The sequence below is a fragment of the Hemitrygon akajei genome, chromosome 29 (genome assembly GCF_048418815.1).
Source record: "Hemitrygon akajei chromosome 29, sHemAka1.3, whole genome shotgun sequence".
NCBI lineage: Eukaryota > Metazoa > Chordata > Chondrichthyes > Myliobatiformes > Dasyatidae > Hemitrygon > Hemitrygon akajei.
The window spans coordinates 48833645-48857489 of NC_133152.1; the positions used below are offsets into that span (position 1 = coordinate 48833645).

General features: G+C 43.3%; 1 protein-coding gene across 2 annotated transcripts in view; it reads left to right on the plus strand.

Annotated features, from left to right (window-relative positions):
* The window catches only part of LOC140718502 (CD27 antigen-like), a 34173-nt gene extending 25311 nt beyond the window's left edge, over window positions 1–8862 (plus strand). Inside the window, exon 7 of one of the 2 annotated variants that reach the window (XM_073032414.1) lies at window positions 7806–8862. In XM_073032414.1, coding sequence (XP_072888515.1) covers window positions 7806–7813 — 8 coding nt within the window. In that variant the 3' untranslated portion in view covers window positions 7814–8862. Of the gene's footprint in view, window positions 1–3577 lie in introns of both variants that reach the window. The other variant, XM_073032413.1, reaches the window with a different exon arrangement.
* The last annotated feature ends 14983 nt before the right edge of the window (window positions 8863–23845 follow it).

Here is a 23845-nt window from a genome sequence, read left to right on the forward strand (position 1 = left end):
TGGACAAAAAGGGGACCTAACGGTTCTGAACACTGACCTGTAGCCCATCAACCGGACTGAAGTGGGAATGAGATGTGAGAGGAGAGCAAAATTGAATGTGTACACTTGGAGATTTCATTGACACACAGAGGATGACTTTGCAAGGATGTGAGATGCTGAGTTGCTGTTTTGGGGAGTTCTGCCACCACTAATGCTCCTGACAAACTGCACTGACAAATAATGACCTCTTCAGACAAGTACAAGGGGTTCACTTGGTACTACAGGAGAGAAAACTATTCCCCTGGCTTTAGTCAAATGTGTTAGGGAACACACTTGAATAGTTTTGTCCAAAGGCAGATGTGTAATTCTCTAAAATCCTCCTCAGATGCTGTCCCAAAGCACTTTACAGCCATTCTGGTATTCATGACACATGGCCACTGCTAGGAAATGTGCAGCTGATCTGTGCACAGTGTGATCCCATTAGCAACAAATGCAATAATATACAGATAACCTGAGACTGGGTAGAACTGCACCTAGTCCTCCCCCAACTATTCCTCCAATAAAGCCTTAGTATGACATTTAACCCACGCTATTGTAAGTCCAATGGTGAGGTGCTGGTCCTCCACAACCCTTCCCTTGGTATCGGGTGGACCTCCCACCAGCCTTCACTGGGTGCTGGGTGGGCCTCCCACCAGTCTTTGCTGGGTGTTGTGTGCTCCTCCCACCAGCTGTGCACAGATCAGATTCAGATTCAGTTTATTGTCATTTAGAAACCACAAATGCAATGCAGTTAACAAATGAGACAACGTTCCTCCAGAATGATATCACAAAAGCATATGACAAAACAGACTACACCAGAAAATCCACATAATGTTTGGCAATCCCCAATCCAGAGTCTAGAGAGGCTGCTGCGTATTAATATCACGCTACCGTCTTAGCGCACTCCCTGGAAAGGAGCTCCAATCCCACCAGACAAAACAAGACCAAAAACTAAAGCTATAAGACCTGCACAAAACCACATAGTTACAACATATAGTTACAACAGTGCAAACAATAGCATAATTGATTTAAAAAAAAGACCATGGGCACAGTAAAAATAGTCCAAAGATGTTAAAGGACTATAAGTTCAAAAGAAATCACTACACAATTTCCACAAGTCCCCAGGATCCCGACAGACTTGCTATCCCATGCCGGCGGCAGAAGGGAATACCCCCGCTATGGACTTCCACAGAGCCGCCCGACTCAGCCTCGCAGACACAGCACACAATGAAAGCTCCGTCGAACCCAGCCTCACAGACGCAGCACACACCGAAAGCGACCTGACCGCAGCTGACTCCGAGTCCGTCGAACCTCCGAGCCGATGACCATCTCCTCCGGCACAGCTTCTCCGAGCACCATCCTCTGCCGAGCGTATTAAGATGGCCCCGCCAACAGCCATCGGTAATGTGACCCCGAGGACTGGGGGCCTGTTCTTCCCAGCAGAGTCCTGGACCTCACAGCAGCAGCAGCAACGAAGAAGGTCTTCCTGGAGATTTCCCGATGTTCCTCCGTGCTCCCACGTCCGTTTTCAATCGATTATGATTGTGCATGGCACCCCACTTCACAAATAACAGATAATCAGCTCTGGAGTGGCCGCTGCAAGCTGCGTCATGCCGCCATCTTGGAATTTCACCACTGTCTGCCCACCACTGATTTTGGGTGGTCCCTCTGCCAGCACTATGGGCTTGCACAACATATCTGCGCTGTCTGGAGGATCCCAGCAATTAGTTGTGTGTCCACAATTGTTTACTACTTATTTTCACAACTTGGAGGAGGGGGTGAAAAGCAAGGCTTCCAAGTTTGCTGATGATATGAAAGTAAGTGGAGGAAGATGTCCTAATAAGGATATGACCTTATAACAATACATTGAATGAATGTGCAAATTCCTGGCAAATGGAGTTTAACATGGGAAAATGAGATCATGTACTTCAGTAAGCAGAATCAAAAAGCCAATTATTATCTAGGTGGTTTGGCCTTTTTTGCAAAAGGGTCTGGAGTTTAAAAATAGAGCATTTTTTCAAAACAATTATACAGGGTGTTGGTGAGGTCACACCCAGATGTCAGTCTGTGTTTGTATTGCCATGTGCTCCTGTTCCCGTTCCTGCTCTACTCCAACCCCTGAATCACTGAATACTCCATCTCTCATCTGCTTCTCATTATTACCTGTATTGCTGCCACCTGTGTCTCATTGTGCTCCACCTATCATCTGCCTCCCTGTTTATCGCTCAGCATATTTCAGTCCTGTGTTTTCACCTGTTTGTTGCCAGATTGTGCCAGTGAATTTTCCTGAGCCTTTCCAGCATTTGTATCTGTACTCTGTCTGAATATCAACTCTGCCTGTTTCCCGATTCTGGTTTTTGGATTTCTCTGGATGTTTTGATCTCTGCCTGAAATTTGACACTGACTTTGTTTGCCACCTCTGAACTTGTTACTCAGTTAATATCATTGTGTGCACAGTACTTGGTCTGTGATTGGATCCCTGCTCCAGCGTTCTGGCACTGGAATACTGTGTACAGTTTTGGACCACTTACCTAAAAAGGAAAGTAGCATTGATACAGTCCAAAGGTGATTCACCAGTCTAATTTCTAGATGAAACTATCAAAAGAGGCTAAGCCATTTTGGTCTGTATTCCTGAAGAATTAGAAACATCGGGTGACCTTATTGAGATATGTTCCTCAACAGGACAGATGAAGTGGTAAATGCGGGCTCACTTTTAACATCTAAGAAAAACTTGGCCAGGTACATGGATGAGAGGGGTATGGAGAGATATGGTCCAGGTGCAGGTCAGTGGGACTAGGCCGAAAAATGGTTCGGCACAGCCAAGAAGGGCCAAATGGCCTGTTTCTGTGCTGTAATGTTCTATGGTTCTAGACACGAGGACTTTGAGATTTTTCGTAATATGGTGAGTTTACTTGTTGTGGTACCACCAATGTTCCTCTACACAGTGCCACTCCCCCCCCCCCCCCCCCACCACCACCACTGGTCATCTGGCATGCTGTGTGGTCTTCCTCCCAAACTCTGCGGTCTATGCTTAATGAATGAGTGCTCCAGGCTCTGGAGTGGGAAGATTCAGTGTTGCTGCACCTAAAAGGCTAACTGAAAGAGTTTGCAGAAAGCTGCTCATAATATTATTTACAATAGGAAATGAAGGAATTTATTAATGGAGGAAAGTATAGGGCAGCGGTTCCAAAGCTGGGGACCATGGTCCCCTTACTTACTGGTATTGGTACACAGTATTAAAAAGGTTGGAAACCCCTGGCTTAGGGGGTGCCAGAGGTAGGTTTTTCTATTTGGACAGTGGTGGGTGTATGGAACATCCTGCCAGGGATGATGGTGGAGCCAGATGCATTTGGGATATTTAAGAAACTCTTAGATAGGCACATGCATGATAGAAAAATGGAGGGCAATGTAGAAAGGAAAGGTTAGATTGATCTTGGAGTAGGTAAAACGGTCGGCGTAACATCATGAGCCAAAGGACCTGTACGGTGCTATAATGTTCCATTAAGTCAGATGAAGATATTTTTTGTGCACTTGTTATTTTAAAGTTTTTGTCTTTCAGATGAAGCACAAGCAACAACTGTAAATACACTATGCGAAAAAAACAGCAATGTTCACTATCCAGAACAGGAATGTGGAGGGACACCTTGCCTAGATAGAAAGAGCATGAAGCACACCAGTGTTGACATACCCCGTGTATGATAACCTTGGGCTGTGAAGGAAGACTTGCATGAACAGCATACATTTTCTGCAGCTTTGCTAACATGAGCTTTCTGCTCCCTGCTAACTGTGCTGTAAGTTGCTGGAACGTTGGCTGGGAATGTCAGCTGTTGAATACTGTTAGACCATAAGACATAGGAGTAGATTTAGGGCATTCAGCCCATTGAATCTGCTCTGCCATTCCATCATGGCTGATCCCAGATCCCATTCAACACCATACACCTGCCTTCTCACCATATCCTTTGATGCCCTGACCGATCAGGAAACAATTAACTTCCAGCTTAAATTTATGCACGGACTTTGCCTCCACTGACGCCTGTGGCAGAGTTTTCCACAGATTTACTACCCTATAGCTAAAATAATTCCTCCCTATCTCTGTTCTAAAGGGTAGTCCCTCAATTTTAAGACTGTGCCCTCTAGTTCTGGATAGCCCCACCATAGGAAAGATCCTCTCCACATCCATCCTATCCAGTCCTTTCAATATTCGGTAGGTTTCAATGAGATCCCCCTGCACTTTCCTAAATTCCAGCCCAAAACTGCCAAACACTCCTCATATGCTAACTCCTTCTGTTCCTACTGACTTGTCCCCCGTGGCTAGGAAGGATGGATGAAAAACAGAGAAGGTCAGAGAGGGCATCAGAGTCAGAGACACTGATTCATTCAATGCACTCATACTCCAGAGAAGAAAAGATGGAGAAACAGTTAGGGCTCTCTGAATGGCGAATGGCAGAGAAATGGAACAAGTAACAGGGGCATGTGGCAGCTGCCAGGTGAATATTTCAAATGAGAACTATGCTGATTATGGTAAGCAAAGACAGAATATGTGAGCAGGGGAGGTTATGTTGGAACAAGTTAGGCCACAGCTTGAGCACTGTATATGGTTCTGCTTGTAATCCTGCAGGTGCGTTCCCAATACTGTGTGTGGTTCTGCTCATAATACTGGAAGATATGATTTCAGGGGAGAGCATGCAATGGAAGAACAATATATACTCATCCTAATTTTCATGAACTTCTATAGATAGATAGGTACTTTATTGATCCCAAAGCAAATTATAGTGACACAATAGCATTACAAGTGCACAGATATAAATATTAGAAGAGAAGTACAAAGAATAAAAAATAATTTACCACAAATAATCTAACAGGAGGAGGCCATCACTGCCCCAGCTATAGGTTGACTCATTATAGAGTCTAATGGCCAAGGTTAAGAACGACCTCGTATAGTCCCTTTGAAGCAACGCAGTTAACTTAGTCTATTACTAAAGGTACACTTCTATTCAACCAAGGTGTCATGCAGAGGGTGAGAAACATTGTCCAGAATTGCCAGGATTTTCCAGAGGGTCCTTAGTTCTACCACAGCCTCCAGTGTGTCCAGTTTGACTCTTATAACAGAGCCAGCCTTTCTAATCAGTTTATTGAGCCTGTTGGCATCACCCATGTTGATGCCATTCTCCCAACACATTATCACATAGAAGACAGCACTGGCAACAACAGACTGGTAGAACATGTGAGGGAGAGGCCTGCGTACTCTAAAGGACCTCAGCCTCTTCATGAAGTAGAGGCGATTCTGGCCCTCTTTTACACAGCCTCTGTGTTGGTGCTCCACTCAAGTCTGTCAACCAGGTGCATGTCCAGGTACTTGTAGGTCCTCACCACATCCATATCCTCACCATCAATAGTAACAGACAGCAGTGCAGGCTTAGTCCTTCCTGAAGTCCATCACCATCTCCTTTGTCTTACTGATGTTGAGCTGCAGATAATTCAGCTTGCACCATTTGACAAAATCCTCCACCACGGCCCTGTGTTAATCCTCTCCTCCTTCCAGTATACGCCCAACTATTGCTCAGTCATCAGAGAATTTCAGCAAATGACATGACTCAGTGTTGTATCTGAAGTCGGAGGTATACAGGGTAAACAGGAAAGGAGACAGTACAGTCCCCTGGGGGCCCCAATGCTGCTTTTAGCCATGTCTGACACACAGCTCTGAAGCCACACATACTGTCGAAGTTTTCAGACGGATTCAGAGTCTGCTATGGTCGGGTGCTTCCAAGGCATCAGTTTGTCGGTGCCTAGAAGTTTATGGCAGGGAGAGTTTCTCCCTTTTGCTGCCTGATATCGGGACTATTGGAGTCGATCGGGACTTGAGACTTTTTTTTTTAACCATGCCCGTGGTCTGCTTTTATCAAATTATGGTATTGCTTTGCACTGCTGTAACTATATGTTATAATTATGTGGTTTTTTTGTCAGTGTGAGTCTTTGGTTTGTCCTGTTTTTTTTGTGATTTCACTCTGGAGGAACAGTGTATCATTTCTTAATGCATGCATGCATTTCTAAATGACAATAAACAAGGACTGAGTGTCCTCATAATCTAATCTAATCCTTGTAGGCAAACAGTAGGGGATTGTGGGTTGGTATGACCAGGGGTTGGAGGTGAGCCAGGACCAGCCTCCCTAGGGTCTTCATGATATGTGGGGTCAGGGCCAATGGACTTTCAGTTGGCCCTTCTTGGGTACTGGGACCACACATAATGTTTTCCACACAATCGGGACCCTTTCTAGGCTTAGTCTCAGATTGAATATGTTCTACAGAACTCCACACAACTGCTCAGCAACTCCTTCAGGACCCTGGGGTTCACACCATCCGGTCTCAATGCTTTGCCGTGTCTGAATTTCCCCAGATCCTTGCACAGGGGAGAGAATCCTGACTGGCTGCATCACAGTTTGGTATGGCAACACCAATGTCCAGGATTGAAAAAGTGGTGGATGCAGCCCAGTCCATCACAGGAAAAGCCCTCCCCATCATTCAGGACATTGACCTGGAGCACTGCCACAAGAAAGTGGCATCCATCATCGAGGACCCCGTCACCCAGGCCATGCTGTCTTCTCGACAAAAGGGTCCAATATCACCTGGTTCAGAAAGTTATTACCCTACCACCATCAGGCTCCTGTACTAGTGTGGATAACTTCCCTCACCTCAACTCCTAACTAATTCTACGACCTACAGGCTCAATTTCAAGGACAACTTTTGTTCTCAGTATTTTTTTATTTTCTTTTGTTTGTAAGGTTTAGTTTATATATGTTCTTCTCATAGATCAGGGGTGTCAAACTCATTTTAGGTCACGGGCCGGATTGAGCAAAATGCAGCTTCATGCGGGCCGGATCAGTCGGACGTGTGCGAACGCAGCTTTCGTTGCCTCTGTTTTTTCAGCCTGCTCTCATGGGTCTCAGTCTCTGCTATAACTACAAAGTGTTTCACTTTACAAATTCCGTTTCTTATGAAGAAGACTGCCGAATAAACACTAAAAACCCTGAAAACCTGGTACCTGAATAAACTCAGCATTAGCCATATCATACGCCATAGGCGCTTCGATTACTGGGGCCAGCTTTAATAGTAATTAGATATTATCTCGTGGGCCAAAGATAATTCCACCACGGGCCGGATTTGGCCCGTGGGCCTTGAGTTTGACATATATGTCATAGATTCTATTTCTATATTTTCCTGTAAATGCCTACCAGCAAATGAATTTCAAGCAAGTATATAGTGAAATATATATACTTTGATAACAAATTCACTTTGAAGCTCAGTCTACATGTCCTTTTCCTCTGACTACGGTATTTCAGTCCATTGGGTTGTGAAAGGACAGATGTCCCTTTCCAGAGGGATCATAAACCAAGGGTGTAGTTTTCAGGAAAATGGTAGAGAATTAGAGGAAATGAGAGAAAAAAATCACCCCGAGGACGGTGGAATGGCAAAGAAACCTGAAAGGATGGTGAGGGCAAAGACTTTCATGTAAAATGCTCACATAAAAGGCCAGTTTGTTAAACTGGAGCCCATGGACCATAGAGGTTTATGAGAATCAGGTTTAATATCACTGGCATATGTTATGAAATTTGTTGTTTTGTGGCAGCAATACAATGCAATGCATAATAAAAAATATAAATTATAATAAGAAATATATTTAAATATTAAGTCATCCAAAAAGAGAATATATATAATATGCATATAATATATTCACTATGTGCTTCCCTCAATATATATCACACACACACACGGGTTCATTGTCCATTCAGAAATCTGATGACGGAGGAGAAGAAGCTGTTCCTGAAACTTTGAATGTGTGTCTTCAGACTCCACACCTCTTCCTTGATGGTAGTACAACAAGAAGCCAAAATAAGGACAATATCTTACTTCACATTAGTTCAGTTGTCTGTAATTGGAGTCATACACTGTACCTGACCAAGGGAAACCATCTTCACCTTTATGCCTGTAACACTGTATTGTAATATAACCTGGGAATTTGTAATAATAAAATATACTTGTGGAAAAAGAAATCTTTACCAAGGTTGGTGCAAAGGACTGTGTTTGCATGGTGCATTCTGAGTGTCTGACAGCTCTTCCGTTGAGATCGTTAAGAGCACCAAATTTCTTGGTGTTCACCTGGCGAAGAATCTCACCCGGTCCCTCAACACCAGCTCCATAGCCAAGAAAGTCCAGCAGCGTCTCTACTTTCTGCGAAGGCTGAGTAAAGTCCATCTCCCAATCCCCATCCTCACCACATTCTACAGAGGATGTATCGAGAGCAGCCCGAGCAGCTGCATCACTGCCTGGTTCGGAAATTGCACTGTCTCAGATCACAAGACCCTGCAGCGGATAGTGAGGTCAGCTGAGAAGATCATCAGGGTCTCTCTTCCTGCTATTACAGATATTTACACCACACGCTGCACCCGCAAAGCTAACAGCATTGTGAAGGACCCCACGCACCCCTCACACAAACTCTTCTCCCTCCTGCCATCCGGTAAAAGGTACCGAACCATTCGAGCTCTCACGACCAGACTGCAACAGTTTCTTCTCCCAAGCCATCAGACTTCAATACTCAGAGTCTAGACTGACATTGTAATGTGTCCTCTACTGTGCCTATTGTCTTGTTTATTAATTATTGTACTGCCCTGCACTGTTTTGTGCACTGCATGTAGTCCTGTGTGGGTCTGCAGTCTAGTGCAGTTTTTATGTTGTTTTACGTAGTCTAGTGTAGCCTTGTGCTGTCTCGCTGTCTCACATAGTCTAGTGTAGCTTTGTGTTGTTTCATGTAGCACCAGGGTCCTGGAGGAACGTTGTTTCATTTTTACTGTGTACTGTACCAGCAGTTTGTGGTGGAAATGACAATAAAAGCAACTTGAACTTCTAGAACATGAAATGTAGAACTGCACAGCATCACAAGACCATAAAATATAGGAGCAGAATTAGGCCATTTGGCCTATCAAGTCTGTTCTGTAATTACATCATAGCTGATCCAAATTTCCAATCTCCTGCTTTCTCCCTGCATCCCTTCATGCTCTGACCAGTCAAGACTCTGTCAACCTCTGGCTTAAATATACATAAAGGCTTGGCTTCCACAGCTGCCTATGGCAATGAATTTCACAGATTCACCAATCTCTAGCTAAAGAAATTCTTCCTCATCTCTGTTCTACATCTCTGCCCCTCTATTCTGAGGCTGTGTCCTGTTATCTTAGACTATCCCACCAGAAGAAACATCCTCTCCACGTCCACTCTATCAAGGCCTTTCACCATTTGGTAGGTTTCAATGAGGTGACACCTCACTTTTCTAAATTCTAGTGGATACAGGCCCAGAACCATAAGACGCTCTTCATATGACAAGCCATTCAATCCTGGAATCATTTTTGTGAACCTCCTTTGAACCCACTCCAGTTTCAGCATATCCTTTTGAAGATGTGGCCCAATCCTGCTCACAATACTCCAAGTGAGACCTCAATAGTTACAACATTACATCCTTGCTTTTATATTCTAGTCCTCTGCAAACTTATTGACCCACCCTCTCACTTCCTCATCCAGATTACTTATAAAAATCACAAAGAGCAGGGGTCCAAGAACAGATCCCGAAGACACTACCCTGAAAAAGTTTAAATCTTCCCTTCCCTCTTCAGTCCTGACGAAGGGTCTCAGCCCAAAACATTGACTGCTCGTTTCCACGGATGCTGCCTGACCTGCTGAGTTCCTCCAGCTTGTTGTACGTGTTACTTTGACCCCAGCATCTGCAGTGTACTTTGTGTTTACAATTCATTACTCCGCTGCGAAGTCTCTGAGGTATGGCTACCCTGAAGAAGTTTAAATCTTCCCTTCCCTCTTCAGTCCCGACAAAGGGTCTCAGCCCGAATCGTTGACTGCTCATTTCCACGGATGCTGCCCAACCTGCTGAATTCCTCCAGTTCTGATGTTTATCCTGTTCTAGTCCACAGCTTCTGGACTGATAGACATCCTGCTCCAGCCCACGGTTCTGGACTGACGGATACCCTGTTCTAGTCGTTAGCTTCAGGCTGCCATGGAATCCACCAGCATTGGCAGCTGCAAAAGGGCCATGCCCTATCTGAAAGCAATGAGTTAGTTTCATGGGAAAGACCAGGTGATTCCAGAGTTAATTAACAAATAACATTAGACATTATGTGATTAAAAAGGCCAAAGCGGGGAACAAACAGCTGTACGGACTGTGTTTTACACCCATGCTGTAAAGAGATTGTGGATGAAAGCCTGCACAAAACACAGAACCCTCTTGATAATCAACATGAGCACAGATTCTCAATCATCAACCCAAACAGGCAAGAACCCACTCCACTGAGCACCAAGAGCAGGCGTAGAAGTGCCTATTGGAGGAAACACTTCAAAAAACCTCCTGAACTGTGACCCTATTCCACAGCCAACTAGTCAGTCCCGATTTGCTACCAAAACTGGTTGACATAAAAAGACCATATCCCCACAGGGAAAAAGAGTCGCAAGAGCAGACTGCTGGAGGTCAAAAATTTGGCAATGAGAAGCTTCAGGTACATGCTTACAGCCTCAGCTCCCATATCTGGGACAAAGGAGGCATTCCAGAGAACCTAAGAGATGCCACTGTTGTGATCATGTCCAAGTAAGGAGACAAATCGAGCTGGCAGCTTCACAGGTGTCTGGAGCTGAAGAATTGCTCCTTGATATGCTGTGTGGATTCCATCCACTTACAGGCACATCAAGAACATGTTCTTCACCACAGGACTGTTGCAGGAGAAATGCTGGGAGCAGAATCAAACTCCAGATATGGCCTTTTTGACATCAGCATCAAGTGAGAGAAGCAATGCAGCATTCACAGATTTGGCTACCTTCATCTAATGTGATGGTTTACAAACTGTGAACTTAACCAATCCACAACTAACCCAATCTCATTGTAGACTGGGGTCAAAGAAGCCCGTCCCATTGACCCAACACTTCTCCCAGTCTTTCTCAGCACAAAACTGCACATCATCTCCAATGAGCTTTCAGGTAAAATAAAGCTAACCTAGGGGATACATGGGAAACTTCCCATTTACATCGCCTTCATAACCAGGGTCACCCCAACTTCAGTCCTCAACCTACAGCACAAGGCTCCAAATCATCAGCTCCTACACAAATGGATAAAAGAGGATGGGCTTCCATTCAACACCCAGAAACACCAGTCCTCTACAGCCCTTCTCCTGCTATACAACATCACCTTCTGATGTTAAACGTCTGTGATGAGACCCTGACAACCATAGCCCAGCTCTCCACTTAGGAGTCACAAGGCAGACATGGATGATAAAATTTTCCATCATTTCAGTGTGCTAATAATACCTGAATAGACAATAGACAGTAGGTGCAGGAGTCAGCCATTCGGCCCTTCTAGCCAGCACCGCCATTCACTGTGATCATGGCTGATCATACACAATCAGTACCCCGTTCCTGCCCTCTCCCCATATCCCTTGACTCCGCTATCTATAAGAGCTCTATCTAACTCTCTCTTGAATGCATCCAGAGACTTGGCCTCCACTGCCTTCTGGGGCAGAGCATTCCACATATCCACCACTCTCTGGGTGAAAAAGTTTTTCCGCATCTCTGTTCTAAATGGCCTACCCCTTATTATTAAACTGTGGCCTCTAGTTCTGGACTCACCCATCAGCGGGAACATGCTTCCTGCCTCCAGTGTGTCCAATCCCTTAATAATCTTATATGTTTCAATCAGATCCCCTCTCATCCTTCTAAATTCCAGTGTATACAAGCCCAGTCGCTCCAATCTTTCAACATATGACAGTCCCGCCATTCCGGGAATTAACCTTGTGAACCTACGCTGCACTCACTCAATAGCAAGAATGTCCTTCCTCAAATTTGGAGACCAAAACTGCACACAATACTCCAGGTAGGGTCTCACCAGGGCCCTGTACAGCTGCAGAAGGACCTCTTTACTCCTATACTCAATTCCTCTTGTTATAAAAGCTAGCATGCCATTAGCTTTCTTCACTGCCTGCTGTACCTGCAGGCTTGCTTTCATTGACTGATGTACAAGAACACCTAGATCTCGTTGTACTTCCCTTTTTCCTAACTTGACTCCATTTAGATAGTAATCTGCCTTCCTGTTCTTGCCACCAAGGTGGATAACCTCACATTTATCCACATTAAACTGCATCTGCCATACATTTGCCCACTCACCCAACCTGTCCAAGTCACCCTGCATTCTCATAACATCCTCCTGACATTTCACACTGCCACCCAGCTTTGTGTCATCAGCAAATTTGCTAATGTTACTTTTAATCCCTTCATCTAAATCATTAATTTATATTGTAAACAGCTGCGGTCCCAGCACTGAACCTTGCGGTACCCCACTGGTCACAGCCTGCCATTCCGAAAGGGACCCGTTAATCGCTACTCTTTGTTTCCTGTCAGCCAGCCAATTTTCAATCCGTGTCAGTACTCTGCCCCCAATACCATGTGCCCTAATTTTGCCCACTAATCTCCTATGTGGGACTTTATCAAAAGCTTTCTGGAAGTCCAGGTACACTACATCCACTGGTTCTCCCTTGTCCATTTTCATAGTTACATCCTCAAAAAACTCCAGAAGATTAGTCAAGCATGATTTTCCCTTCATAAATCCATGCTGACTCGGACTGATCCTTCTACTGCTATCCAAATGTGTCGTAATTTCCTCTTTTATAATTGACTCCAGCATCTTTCCCACCACTGATGTCAGGCTAACCGGTCTATAATTCCCTGTTTTCTCTCTCCATCCTTTCTTGAAAAGTGGAACAACATAGCCACCCTCCAATCAGCAGGAACTGTTCCTGAATCTATAGAACATTGGAAAATGATTACCAATGCATGCACGATTTCTAGAGCCAGAGCAAGAAGAGCAAGATCTGGTCAAAGCTCATGACCCGTGAGGCAACCATAACCCTTCCCCCCCTCACCCCCCATGCTTCACAGTGTCAGGTACCTCAAAACACTGGAGGTTTGCCACCAATGTCGATTCTGTAATACCCTTTAAATATGTTGAAAGAACTAGAACATGAAACATGGAAAAGAACAGCATTCTACAGGCCCTTTGGCCCATGATGTTGTGACAACCTTTTATTCTACTCCGAATCCACCTAATCCCTCTCATATAGCCTTCCATTTTTTTCATCAATGTGCCTATTCAAGAATCTCTTAAATGTCCCTATTATATCAGACTCTATGTTATCAACTCTGTCAGGTCACCTCTCTAGTTTGCACTAGCTTGCTCAATCTTTTCTCATAAAACACGCGCTCTAATCCAGGCAGCAACCTGATAAATCTCCTCTGCACCCTCTCTAAAGCTTCCACATCCTTTGTATAATGAGGCAAGCAGAACTGAACACAATACTCCAAGTGAGGTGAAACATCTTCATTCTCCTCTCCCAGTCAAAGCTGCCCAGCACTGAGATCTCATCGCTGTCAGATAGAAGAGGTTCAGCAGTGGTGCTGACAGAGCCTCTGCCTCACCCGGGATTGGTCCTGACCGCTAGTGCTGTCTGTTCTCCCTGTGATCTTAAGAATTTTCTTCCAGGTGCCCCAGTTTCCTCCCATGTGGAATGAGCTAGGAGGATGGGCAGTGACTTTGTTAGAGGTGTACTAGATGGTAAGAGACATAGATATAGTGGACAGCCAGAGGCTTTTTCCCAGGGCATAAATGACTAATATAAGAGGGCATAATTTTAGGATAATTGGAGAAAGCACAGGGGCATATTAGGGGTAGTTTCTTTTACACAGAGAGTGGTGAGTGTGTAGAACACCCTGCCAGGGATGCTGGTTGAAGCAGATGTATTAGGGACATTTAAGAGACTTTTAAATAGGCAGATGGATGATGGGAAAATAGAGGGCTATGTGGAGTAGGTTAAAAGCTTGGCACAACAGTACTATTCTATGTTTCACTGAATGCCTCCACCACAGGGGAAATACAAAGGTAAGGGGTTGAAGTGGGGGAGATACAGAGGTGAGGGGTTGAATCGGGGTCATCCATTCTATCATCCAAATCATTGACATATAATGTAAAAAGCACAGTCCAAACACAGACCCCTGTGGAACACCACTAGTCTCCAGCAGCCAACCAGAAAAAGGCTCCCTTTATTCCAACTTTTTGCCTCCTACCAATCAGCCATGGCTTTATCCATGCTAGAATCTTTCCTGTAATACTATGGGCTCATAGCTTGCTAAGTGGCCTCATAATTAGCACCTTATCAAAGACCTTCTGAAGATCCAAGTGCACATTAACTAATTCTCCTTTGTCTATCCTGCTTGTTATTTCTTCAAAGAATTCCAACAGATTTGTCAGTCAAGACTTTCACTTAAGGAAACCATGCTGACTAGGCCTATTTTATCATGTGCCTTCAAGTACCCTGAGACCTCATCCTTAATAATCAACTCCAACATCTTCCTAACCACCCATATCAGACCAAATAGCCTACACTTTTCTTTCTTCTGCCTCTCTCCATTCTTGAAGAGTGGGGTGACATTTGCAATTTTTCAGTATTCTGGAACCATTCCAGATTCTAGTAATTCTTGAAAGATTATTATTAATGCCTCCATTATAACTTTAGTCACCTCTTTCAGAACCCTGGGGTGTACACCATGTGGTCCAGGTGACTTAGCTACCTTCAGACCTTTCAGTTTCCCAAGACCCTTCTCTCTGATTATGGTAAATTCACACACTTCATGGCCCAACACCTGGAACTTCCACCATACTGCTAGTGTCTTCCACAGTGAAGGCTGATGTAAAATACTTATTCAGTTCATCCGCCATTCCTTTGTCCCCCATTACTACCTCTCCAGCATCATTTTCCAGCGTCCAATATCCATTCTTGCCTCTCTTTTACACTTTATGTATCTGAAGAAACTTTTGGTATCCTCTTTAATATTACTGGCCAGCTTACTTTTGTATCCCATCTTTATTTTCTCAATTACTTTTTTTAGTTGCTCTCTGTTGGTTTTTAAAAGCTTCCCAATCCTCTAACTTCCCACTAATCTTTGCTGTATTATATGCTCTCTCTTTAGATTTTATGTTGACTTTGACTTTTCTTGGTAGCCACGGTTGTGTCATCTTTCCTTCAGAATACTTCTTCCTCTTTAGGATGTATATATCCTGTACCTTCCAAATTGCCACCAGAAATTTTGCCATTTCTGCTCTGCCGTCATCCCTGCCAATGTTCTTTTCCAATCAATTCTGGCCAACTCCTCTCTTATGTCTCTGTAATTTCCTTTACTTCACTGTAATACTGATACATCTGACTTTAGTTTCTCCTTCTCAAATTTCAGGGTAAATTCAATCATATTAGGATCACTTTCCTCTAAGGGTTCTTTGACCTTAAGCTCTCTAATCAATTCAGGTTTATTGCACAACACCCAATCTAGAATAACTGATCCTCTAGTGGGCTCAACCACAAATTGCTCTAAAAAGTCATCTCGTGGGCACTCTGGAAATTCCCTCTCCTGGAATCCAGCACCAACCTGATTTTCCCAATTCTGTTCCAATGTCTTATGGTCTTATGTTGACCATAGGAGCATTGTACATAGGCTCCATCTTGACTGCAAGATTAATACTTTTTATATGTTAAGTATTGTAATTTATAGTCATTTTTATATATGCACTGTACTGCTGTCGCAAAACAGCAAATTTCTTGACATATGTCAGTGATAATAGACCTGATTCTGAAATCATTGTAATAATGGTGAAGAATATCTAAGTGATTGGACAGAAGGCTCATTTGTCCACTACCACCCTCTGCTGGGAAGTAAAAACATTGCAGTCTGAGTGATTTGGATTCGGACCTCAACTTGATGGGTTTCACAAGTGGAAGTGTTACTGGAACTCCAATTGCTTTTCATCTCAGGGCTAAGAGCAAATGCGATACCATAACCATCCCTTCCACACCAGTGTCTGGTATTTCTGGACCCACATTGCAATGACAATTTTTTCCCCAAAATATACTTTATCTAGAAAAGTTTAGAGCATGCAATACAGTCCATTCATTAATCACCATATGTGGTGCAAGACTATAAGACCATAAGACACAGGAACAGATTTAGGTTACTCAGACCCTCAAGTTTGCTCCACCATTCCATCATGACTGATTTATTATCCCTCTCAACCCCAATCTCCTGCCTTCTCCCTATCACCTTTGAATATATTTGGTTGGTTCATTGTTGCTGGGTCAAAATCATGGAGTTCCCTCCCAACAGCACTGTGGATGGTACCTACACCTCAGGAACTGCAGCGGTTCAAGAAGGCAGCTCATCACCACCTCCTCAAGGGCACCTAGGGATGGGCAATAAATGCTGGCTTAGTTGGTGACACCCACATCCCATAAATGAAGAAATTAAAAAAATTAAGAATAAACAAGGACTAAACAAGAACCAATATCCAATGACTTGGCCTCCACAGCCATCTGTGGCAATGAATTCCATAGGTTCACTACTGTCTATCTAAGGAAATTTCTTCTCATCTCTGTTCCAAATAATGCTCCTCTATTCTGAAGCTGTGTCCCCTGGTCCTAGAATCCCCCACTATAGGAAAGATCCTCTCTGCATCCACTCTATCTTGGCCTTTCAATATTTGATAGGTTTCAATGAGATTCCACCCACACCCCCCATTCTTGTAAATTCCAGCAAATACAGGCCCAGAGCCATCAAACACTCCTCAAACATTAGCCACTCTCGTGAACCTCCTCTGGACCCTCTCCAATGCCAGCACATCTTTTCTTAGATAAAGGGCCTAAAACTGCTCACAATATTCCAAGTGCAGTTTGACTAATGCCTTACAAACCCTCACAATTACAGCCTTGCTTTTATATTTTCGTCCTCTTTAAATGAATGCTAACATTGCAATTGCATTCCTTACCACAAACTCATCCTGCAAATTAATCTTTCAGACAGGGGTTCCCAACTTTCTTTATGCCATGGACACCAACCATTAAATAGGAGGTCTATGAACCCCAGGTTGGGAACTCCTGCTTTAGAGAATCCTGCACAAAGACTCCCAAATCCCTTTGCACCTCTGATTTTTGAATGTTCTCCTTGTTCACAAAATAGTCCATGCCTTTATTCCTTCTGGCAAAATAGAGTATTGTTCATTTTCAAAACCACATTGTTCATTTTCTTGCAAGATTTATGGAGTGTTAGCATGACCTAGTTTTTCGTGCACATTCATTGCACCTGTGGTGAGTGGAAGAGATTATTACACAAGAAATGTGTCCTCGTTTTACAGAGGCAGAAGTATCTAGACAATGCCCTTTCCCTACAGAATCTTGGCAGTGTTTCCCTCAGTACATAACCCAACATGCTGGAAAGTGCCAATCTGCATCTCCTCACCCTGGAAGATCAACTTACAAAAGTACTCCTTTAACCAAGTTGATACTCCAGCAAAAATTGATGGATTTATTTCAGTATGTATTTATGGAGCCAAAGAGCATTACAGCACAGTAACAAGCCATGCCAGCATGGTCTTCTACAGAGACCTATGCACTCAGAACACAGCCCCCATTCCTCTATCAAGATACCCATCCAAACTGACCCATTGTCACCGATTAACTCAACTCAACAACTCACATTCGTTCCTCTCACTTCATGTACTTCTGCACAAGGAGAACAGCCTGGCACCGTCACCACATTGTTCTGAAGCTTGAACAAAGAAATGCCATTTTTATTCAGAAATTGACTATAGTGGATACAGATATTGATTCAATGGAGTCCCATCATTTGCATATTTAAGTATCTATCATAATACACATTTCAGGTGATGATAACCAATTATGTCCATGTGCTAAAGGCCAATAATACTTGAGAATTAGTAAAATAACTGTCCAGTAGTACATGATGCCCTAGAATTCTTCAGTTACATCATTATCTTAGTGACCTTGGTTCCCAGGGTTGAACAGAAAGACTGTCCAATAGAGGGTTCGGCTTTAAAAGGACATGATCAGCCTGGATGACTGCACAATGTTCAAAGTTTATTATCAAAGTACATACAGTGCCTATAAAAAGTATTCACCCCCCACCCCCTTGGAAGTTTCCATGTTTTATTGCTTTACACCACTGAATCACAGTGGATTTAATTTGGCTTTTTGACACTGATCAACAGAAAAAGATTCTTTTGTGTCAAAGTGAAAACAGATCTCTGCAAAGTGATCTAAATTAATTGCTAATATAAAAACACAAAATAATTGATTGCATAAGTATTCACCCCATATTAAAATGTCACACTAGATCATCACTGGTGCAGCCAATTGGTTTTAGAAGTCACATAATTAGTTTAAAGGAGATCTGTTTTTGGAGATTCCTGTACAGTCAAGGTGCTTCAATTGATTGTAGTAAGAATACACCTGTATCTGGAAGGTCCAATTGCTGGTGAGTCAGTATCCTGGTAAAAACTACACCATGAAGACAAAAGAACATTCCAAGTAACTCTATGAAAAGGTTATTGAAAAGCACAAGTCAGGAGATGGATACAAAAATTTTTCCAAGTCATTGAATATCCCTTGGAGTATAGTTAAGTCAATGATCAAGAAATGGAAAGAATATGGTACAGCTGTAAATCTGCCTGGAGCAGGCTGTCCTCAAAACTGACCGACATGCAAGAAGAGGCTAGTGAGGGAGGCCACCAAGAGACCTATGACAACTCTGGAGGAGTTACAAGCTTCAATGACTCAGATGGGAGAGACTGCACATACAACTGTTTCCCGGGTGCTTCACCAGTCACAGCTTTATGGGAGAGCAGCAAAGAGAAAGCCACTGTTGAAAAAAATTCATGTGAAATCTCAGCTAAAGTTTGCCAGAAGGCATGTGGGAGACTCTGAAGTCAGCTGGAAGAAGGTCTTTGGTCTGATGAAACTAAAATTGAGCTTTTCGGCCATCAGACTAAACGCTTTGTTTGCCATAAGCCAAACACCGCACATTATCAAAAACACACCATCCCAATCGTGAAGCATGGTGGTGGCTGTATCATGCTGTGGGGATGCTCACTGCAGCAGGCCCTGGAAGGCTTGTGAAGGTAGACGATAAAATTAATGCAACAAAATACAGGGAAATCCTGGAGGAAAACCTGATGCTGTCTGCAAGAGAACTGTGACTTGGGAGAAAATTTGTTTTCCAGTAAGACAATGACCCCAAGCACAAAGCCAAAGCTACACAAAAATGGCTTAAAAACCACAAAGTTAATGTGAGTGTAATTAATTTAGATCACTATCTAGAGATCTGTTTTCACTTTGGATTGACAGTCTTTTTCTGTTGATCAGTGTCAAAAAAGCCAAATTAAATCCACTGTGATTCAACGTTGTAAAACAATAAAACATGAAAACTTCCGGGGGGAGGTGAATACTTTTTATAAGCATTGTAAATGTCATTATATACAAGCCTGAGATTCATATTTTTGTGGGCATACTCAATAAATCAACAGAATAATTCCAACCATAACAGAATCAATGAAAGACTGAACACTGTCCCTATCAGCTTATCATCCTGACTGTTGCCTTACTGAAACTCCACACTCAGAAGAGGCTGCACAAAGGGTAGTCCATCTCTCAAAGGTTTGGTTCAGCTTGAGATTGTTCAGCATCTGTATTCAGTTCTGTCAGCACACCATTTTACCCCTTCCTTTGTTACACTCTTAAATGTTGCAATTGACCTCATATCTGCCACATCAGCTGGCAGATGTGCCACTTTCACACTACCCTCTGAGTGAAAAAGTCTTTATGCTAACTCTATAACACCATAATTCTGCAACCTGCTCAGTCCACAGAAGAGAGACATGAAATGAAAGGTTGAACAGGATCTCCCTGAAGACTAGAGTCATTATAATAGAAGCAATGAGTGGATCTGTAGGGAGCAGATCACTACGAGTTCCCATGCTCCGGCTCCTTCTTGGAGAACGTGCAAACTCCTTGGAGATTGAATCCAGGTCACTGGAGATATGAGGAGCTCTTCCACTGATACCCTAATCCACATTCCAGAGTCATTTTATCCCAAAAACCTTATAAATAAAACATTCAACAGGACCTCAGAAAGTGCTAGAGTACTACACTTGCATCTAGGTGAGGTACCACAGACATTGCTAGACAATGTACACTGTCTTTCAATGCCTGAGTTGTCTGTCATAGTGATCGGGAATGCAATTGAGCAGAAACTGAGTGGCATAAATCTCTGAATTCTCCTCCTGGGAAAAAAAATTACCCTTGCCCTCTCCCCTTCTTCTATTCCCTCTTACCTCATCTAACCAGCCTATTACCTGCTCCTTCCCTTTTTCCCATGATCCACTCTCCTCTCTGATCAGATTCTTTTTTTTCTCCAGCCCTTTCTTCCCTGCTTGGTTTCACCTATCAACTTCTAGCTTATCCTCCTTCCCCTCCCCCCACCTTTTTATTCTGATGTCTTCCCCCTTCCTTTCCAGTCCTGATGAAGGGTTTGGGCTTGAAACGTCAACTGTTTATTCATTTCCATTGACCTGCTGAGTTCCTCCAACATTTTGGAATCTGATATTTGATGTTTATACCATGGATCTGAAAAGTATCAGGGTACACCATACTCGCATTCAATAGCCTAATTCACCACTGATGCCCTCAGGATAAGGAAGAGGCAATTGGTACTTTATCTTAATTTTAATTATGGATACAGCACGGTGACAATCCGGCCCAATCAGCCTGTGCCACTCATTACACCCACGTGGCCAATTAACTTACTGTACGTCTTTGGAATGTGGGATGAAACTGGAGCACCCAGAGGAGACCCACACAGTGATGCGGGGAGAACATACTTAGAGACTGTGGTGGAAATTCTACTTGGATTGCTGGCACTGTGATAGACCCAGCATTCCAGAGAACAAAGGCAGATATGCCCAGGAAGTTAGAAAGTGAGGTGAAGGCAAGCTGGGAAAGAGGAACTGAAAACAGGGACTCAGCCCAAAGGTCAAGATATCCTTTCACTCCCTCGGGGGAAACAGAACTCTGGAAAGAGATTTGAGGAACTGAAGAATAGAACTGAACAACTCCTTCACAAAACAATGTACCAGTTGTTGAGCAGCACACACAAAGTGCTAGAGGAACTCAGCAGGTCAGGCAGCATCTATGGAGGGGAATAAAGAGTCAACATTTCAGACTGAAACTGCTCACCAAGGCTGGAAAGGAAGGGGGCAAAAGTCAGAATAAGAAGGTGGAGGGAGTGGGGAGTGGAGGAAGGAGTACAAACTAGAAGGTGATAGGTGAGAACAGGTGAGGAGGAAGGTAAACTCTGCATCATAGATTTCCCACTTTTCTACATGAAAAACACAAAAAAATAGATGAAGTAAATTTTGTGCTTTTAGGGTAAATTTATTAACAATAATTAATATTTTACAACAATCAGGAGGCACTAGTGGTCAGTGTCTGGTAGAAATTTTGGTGTCTTGGAATTAAAATCACCTGTGTCCTGACATTGGTTAAAGAGTCACAGAGTCATAGAACACTAACGCACAGAAGCAGGCTCTTCGGCCCATCTAGTCCATGCCAAACTCTTTATCTAGGTCCATCATCCTAGTGGGTGTTGGAGATCACACATGGAGACACCATGTGGATCAGTTACTGGATGCTCAACTGAAGAACACACCTGAGTCAACTGCATCCAACAAGACGGACAGACTACAGTCACTGGATTTACCTATCTGTAATGATGCCACTGACAGCAACATGACACCAGAAACTGAGAATGTCATCTTAGACAAGACACCTACGAAACCTGATGCCACTCCACAGGTTCAGAGGCCCGACAAGAATGTTATCGTTGATAAGACACCTGCCAGAACTGATGCCACTCCACAGGTCCATCTATATCAATGATCTGGATGATAATGTGGTTAATTGGATCAGCAAATTTGTGGATGGCACCAAGATTGGGGGTGTAATGGACAGTGAGGAAGGCTATCATGGCTTGCAGAGGGATCAGTATTAACTGGAAAAATGGTCCGAAAAATGGGCTGAGAAATGGCAGATGGAATTAAATGCAGACAAGCGTGAGATTTTGCACTTGTAGGACCAACCAGAGTGGGTCTTACACAGTGAACGGTAGAGCACTGAGGTATGTATCAGAACACAGGGATCTGGAAATACAGGTCCAAAATTTGTGGAAGGTGGCATCATAGGGAGATAGGGTCATAAAGAAACTATTGGCACATTGGCCTTCATCAATCAGAATGTTGAATACAGGAGATGGTATGTTATTGAATGCCAGAGCAGGCTCAATGGGCCAGAAGGTCTACTCCTACTCCAATTTCTTACTTTTTTATGTTCTTATGGTATTTTGAAGTTGTATAAGATGTTGGTGAAGCCTTATTTGTTGCATTGTGTGCATATTTTGGTCACCTACCTACATGAAAGGTGTAAACAAGGTTGAAAGAATACAGAGAAAATTTACAAGGATGTTAAAATTGTTAAAATTGTACAAGGCATTGGTAAGGCCAAATTTGGAATATTGTGTACAGTTCTGGTCACCGAATTATAGGAAAGATATCAATAAATTAGAGAGAGTGCAGAGACGATTTACTAGGATGTTACCTGGGTTTCAGCACTTAAGTTACAGAGAAAGGTTGAACAAGTTAGGTCTCTATTCATTGGAGTGTAGAAGGTTGAGGGGGGATTTGATCGAGGTATTTAAAATGTTGAGAGGGATAGATAGAGTTGACATGAATAGGCTGTTTCCATTGAGAGTAGGGGAGATTCAAACGAGAGGACATGATTTGAGAGTTAGGGGGCAAAAGTTTAAGGGAAACACGAGGGGGTATTTCTTTACTCAGAGAGTGATAGCTGTGTGGAATGAGCTTCCTGTAGAAGTAGTAGAGGCCAGTTCAGTTGTGTCATTTAAGGTAAAATTGGATAGGTATATGGACAGGAAAGGAGTGGAGGGTTATGGGCTGAGTGCGGGTAGGTGGGACTAGGTGAGATTAAGAGTTCAGCACGGACTAGGAGGGCCGGAATGGCCTGTTTCTGTGCTGTGATTGTTATATGGTTATATGGTTATATGATGGTGCCTGGTCTGGAGGGCCTGATTGAATAGGTTAGGACTGTACTCCTTAGAATGTAGAAAACTGAGAGGAGATTTGATAGAGGTATAAAAAATTATGAGGGGGATAGATAGGGTAAATGCAAGCAGGCTTTTTACACTGAGGTTGGGTGGGTCTACAACCAGAGGTCATGGGTTAAGGGTGAAAGGTGGAAAGTTTAAAGGGGAGATGAGGAGAAACATCTTCACTCAGAGGATCGTGAGAGTGTGAAATGAACTGCCAGCACAAGTGGTGTATGTGAGCTTGATTTCAATAATTAAGAGAAGTTTGGATAGGTACACACATGGTAGAGGTATGGAGGGCTATGGTCCCGGAGCAGGTCGGTAAGGAGTAGGCAGTTTATTGTGAAAGTAATGCAGGAACATTTAGAACCAAACCCATTGTTGGCTGCAGAACTCTTTAGTTTTCATAAGCAGAATCAAGATGAAGGGGAATTCATTTCAGGATACATGGGTGAAGAAGTTGTCTGAGCATTCAGTTCAGTGATAGGCTTAATGATGCACTGAGAGATTGTTTAGTTTCTGGAATCTCACAAGAAAACATTCAAAACTGTTTCCCAAATGAAGCACAACTTACACTTAGCAAATAAAATAGCTGTATCACTGGAAACCACAGTCAAAGACACAATTGAGTTGCAGTCAGGAATGAAAGTGAACATGAACAAAACTGCAGCACCTAAAGAGAAACCTGTCTGGCTGAACAAGTTGTGCTACCATTGTGGCAGGGGCTCACATTCACCAG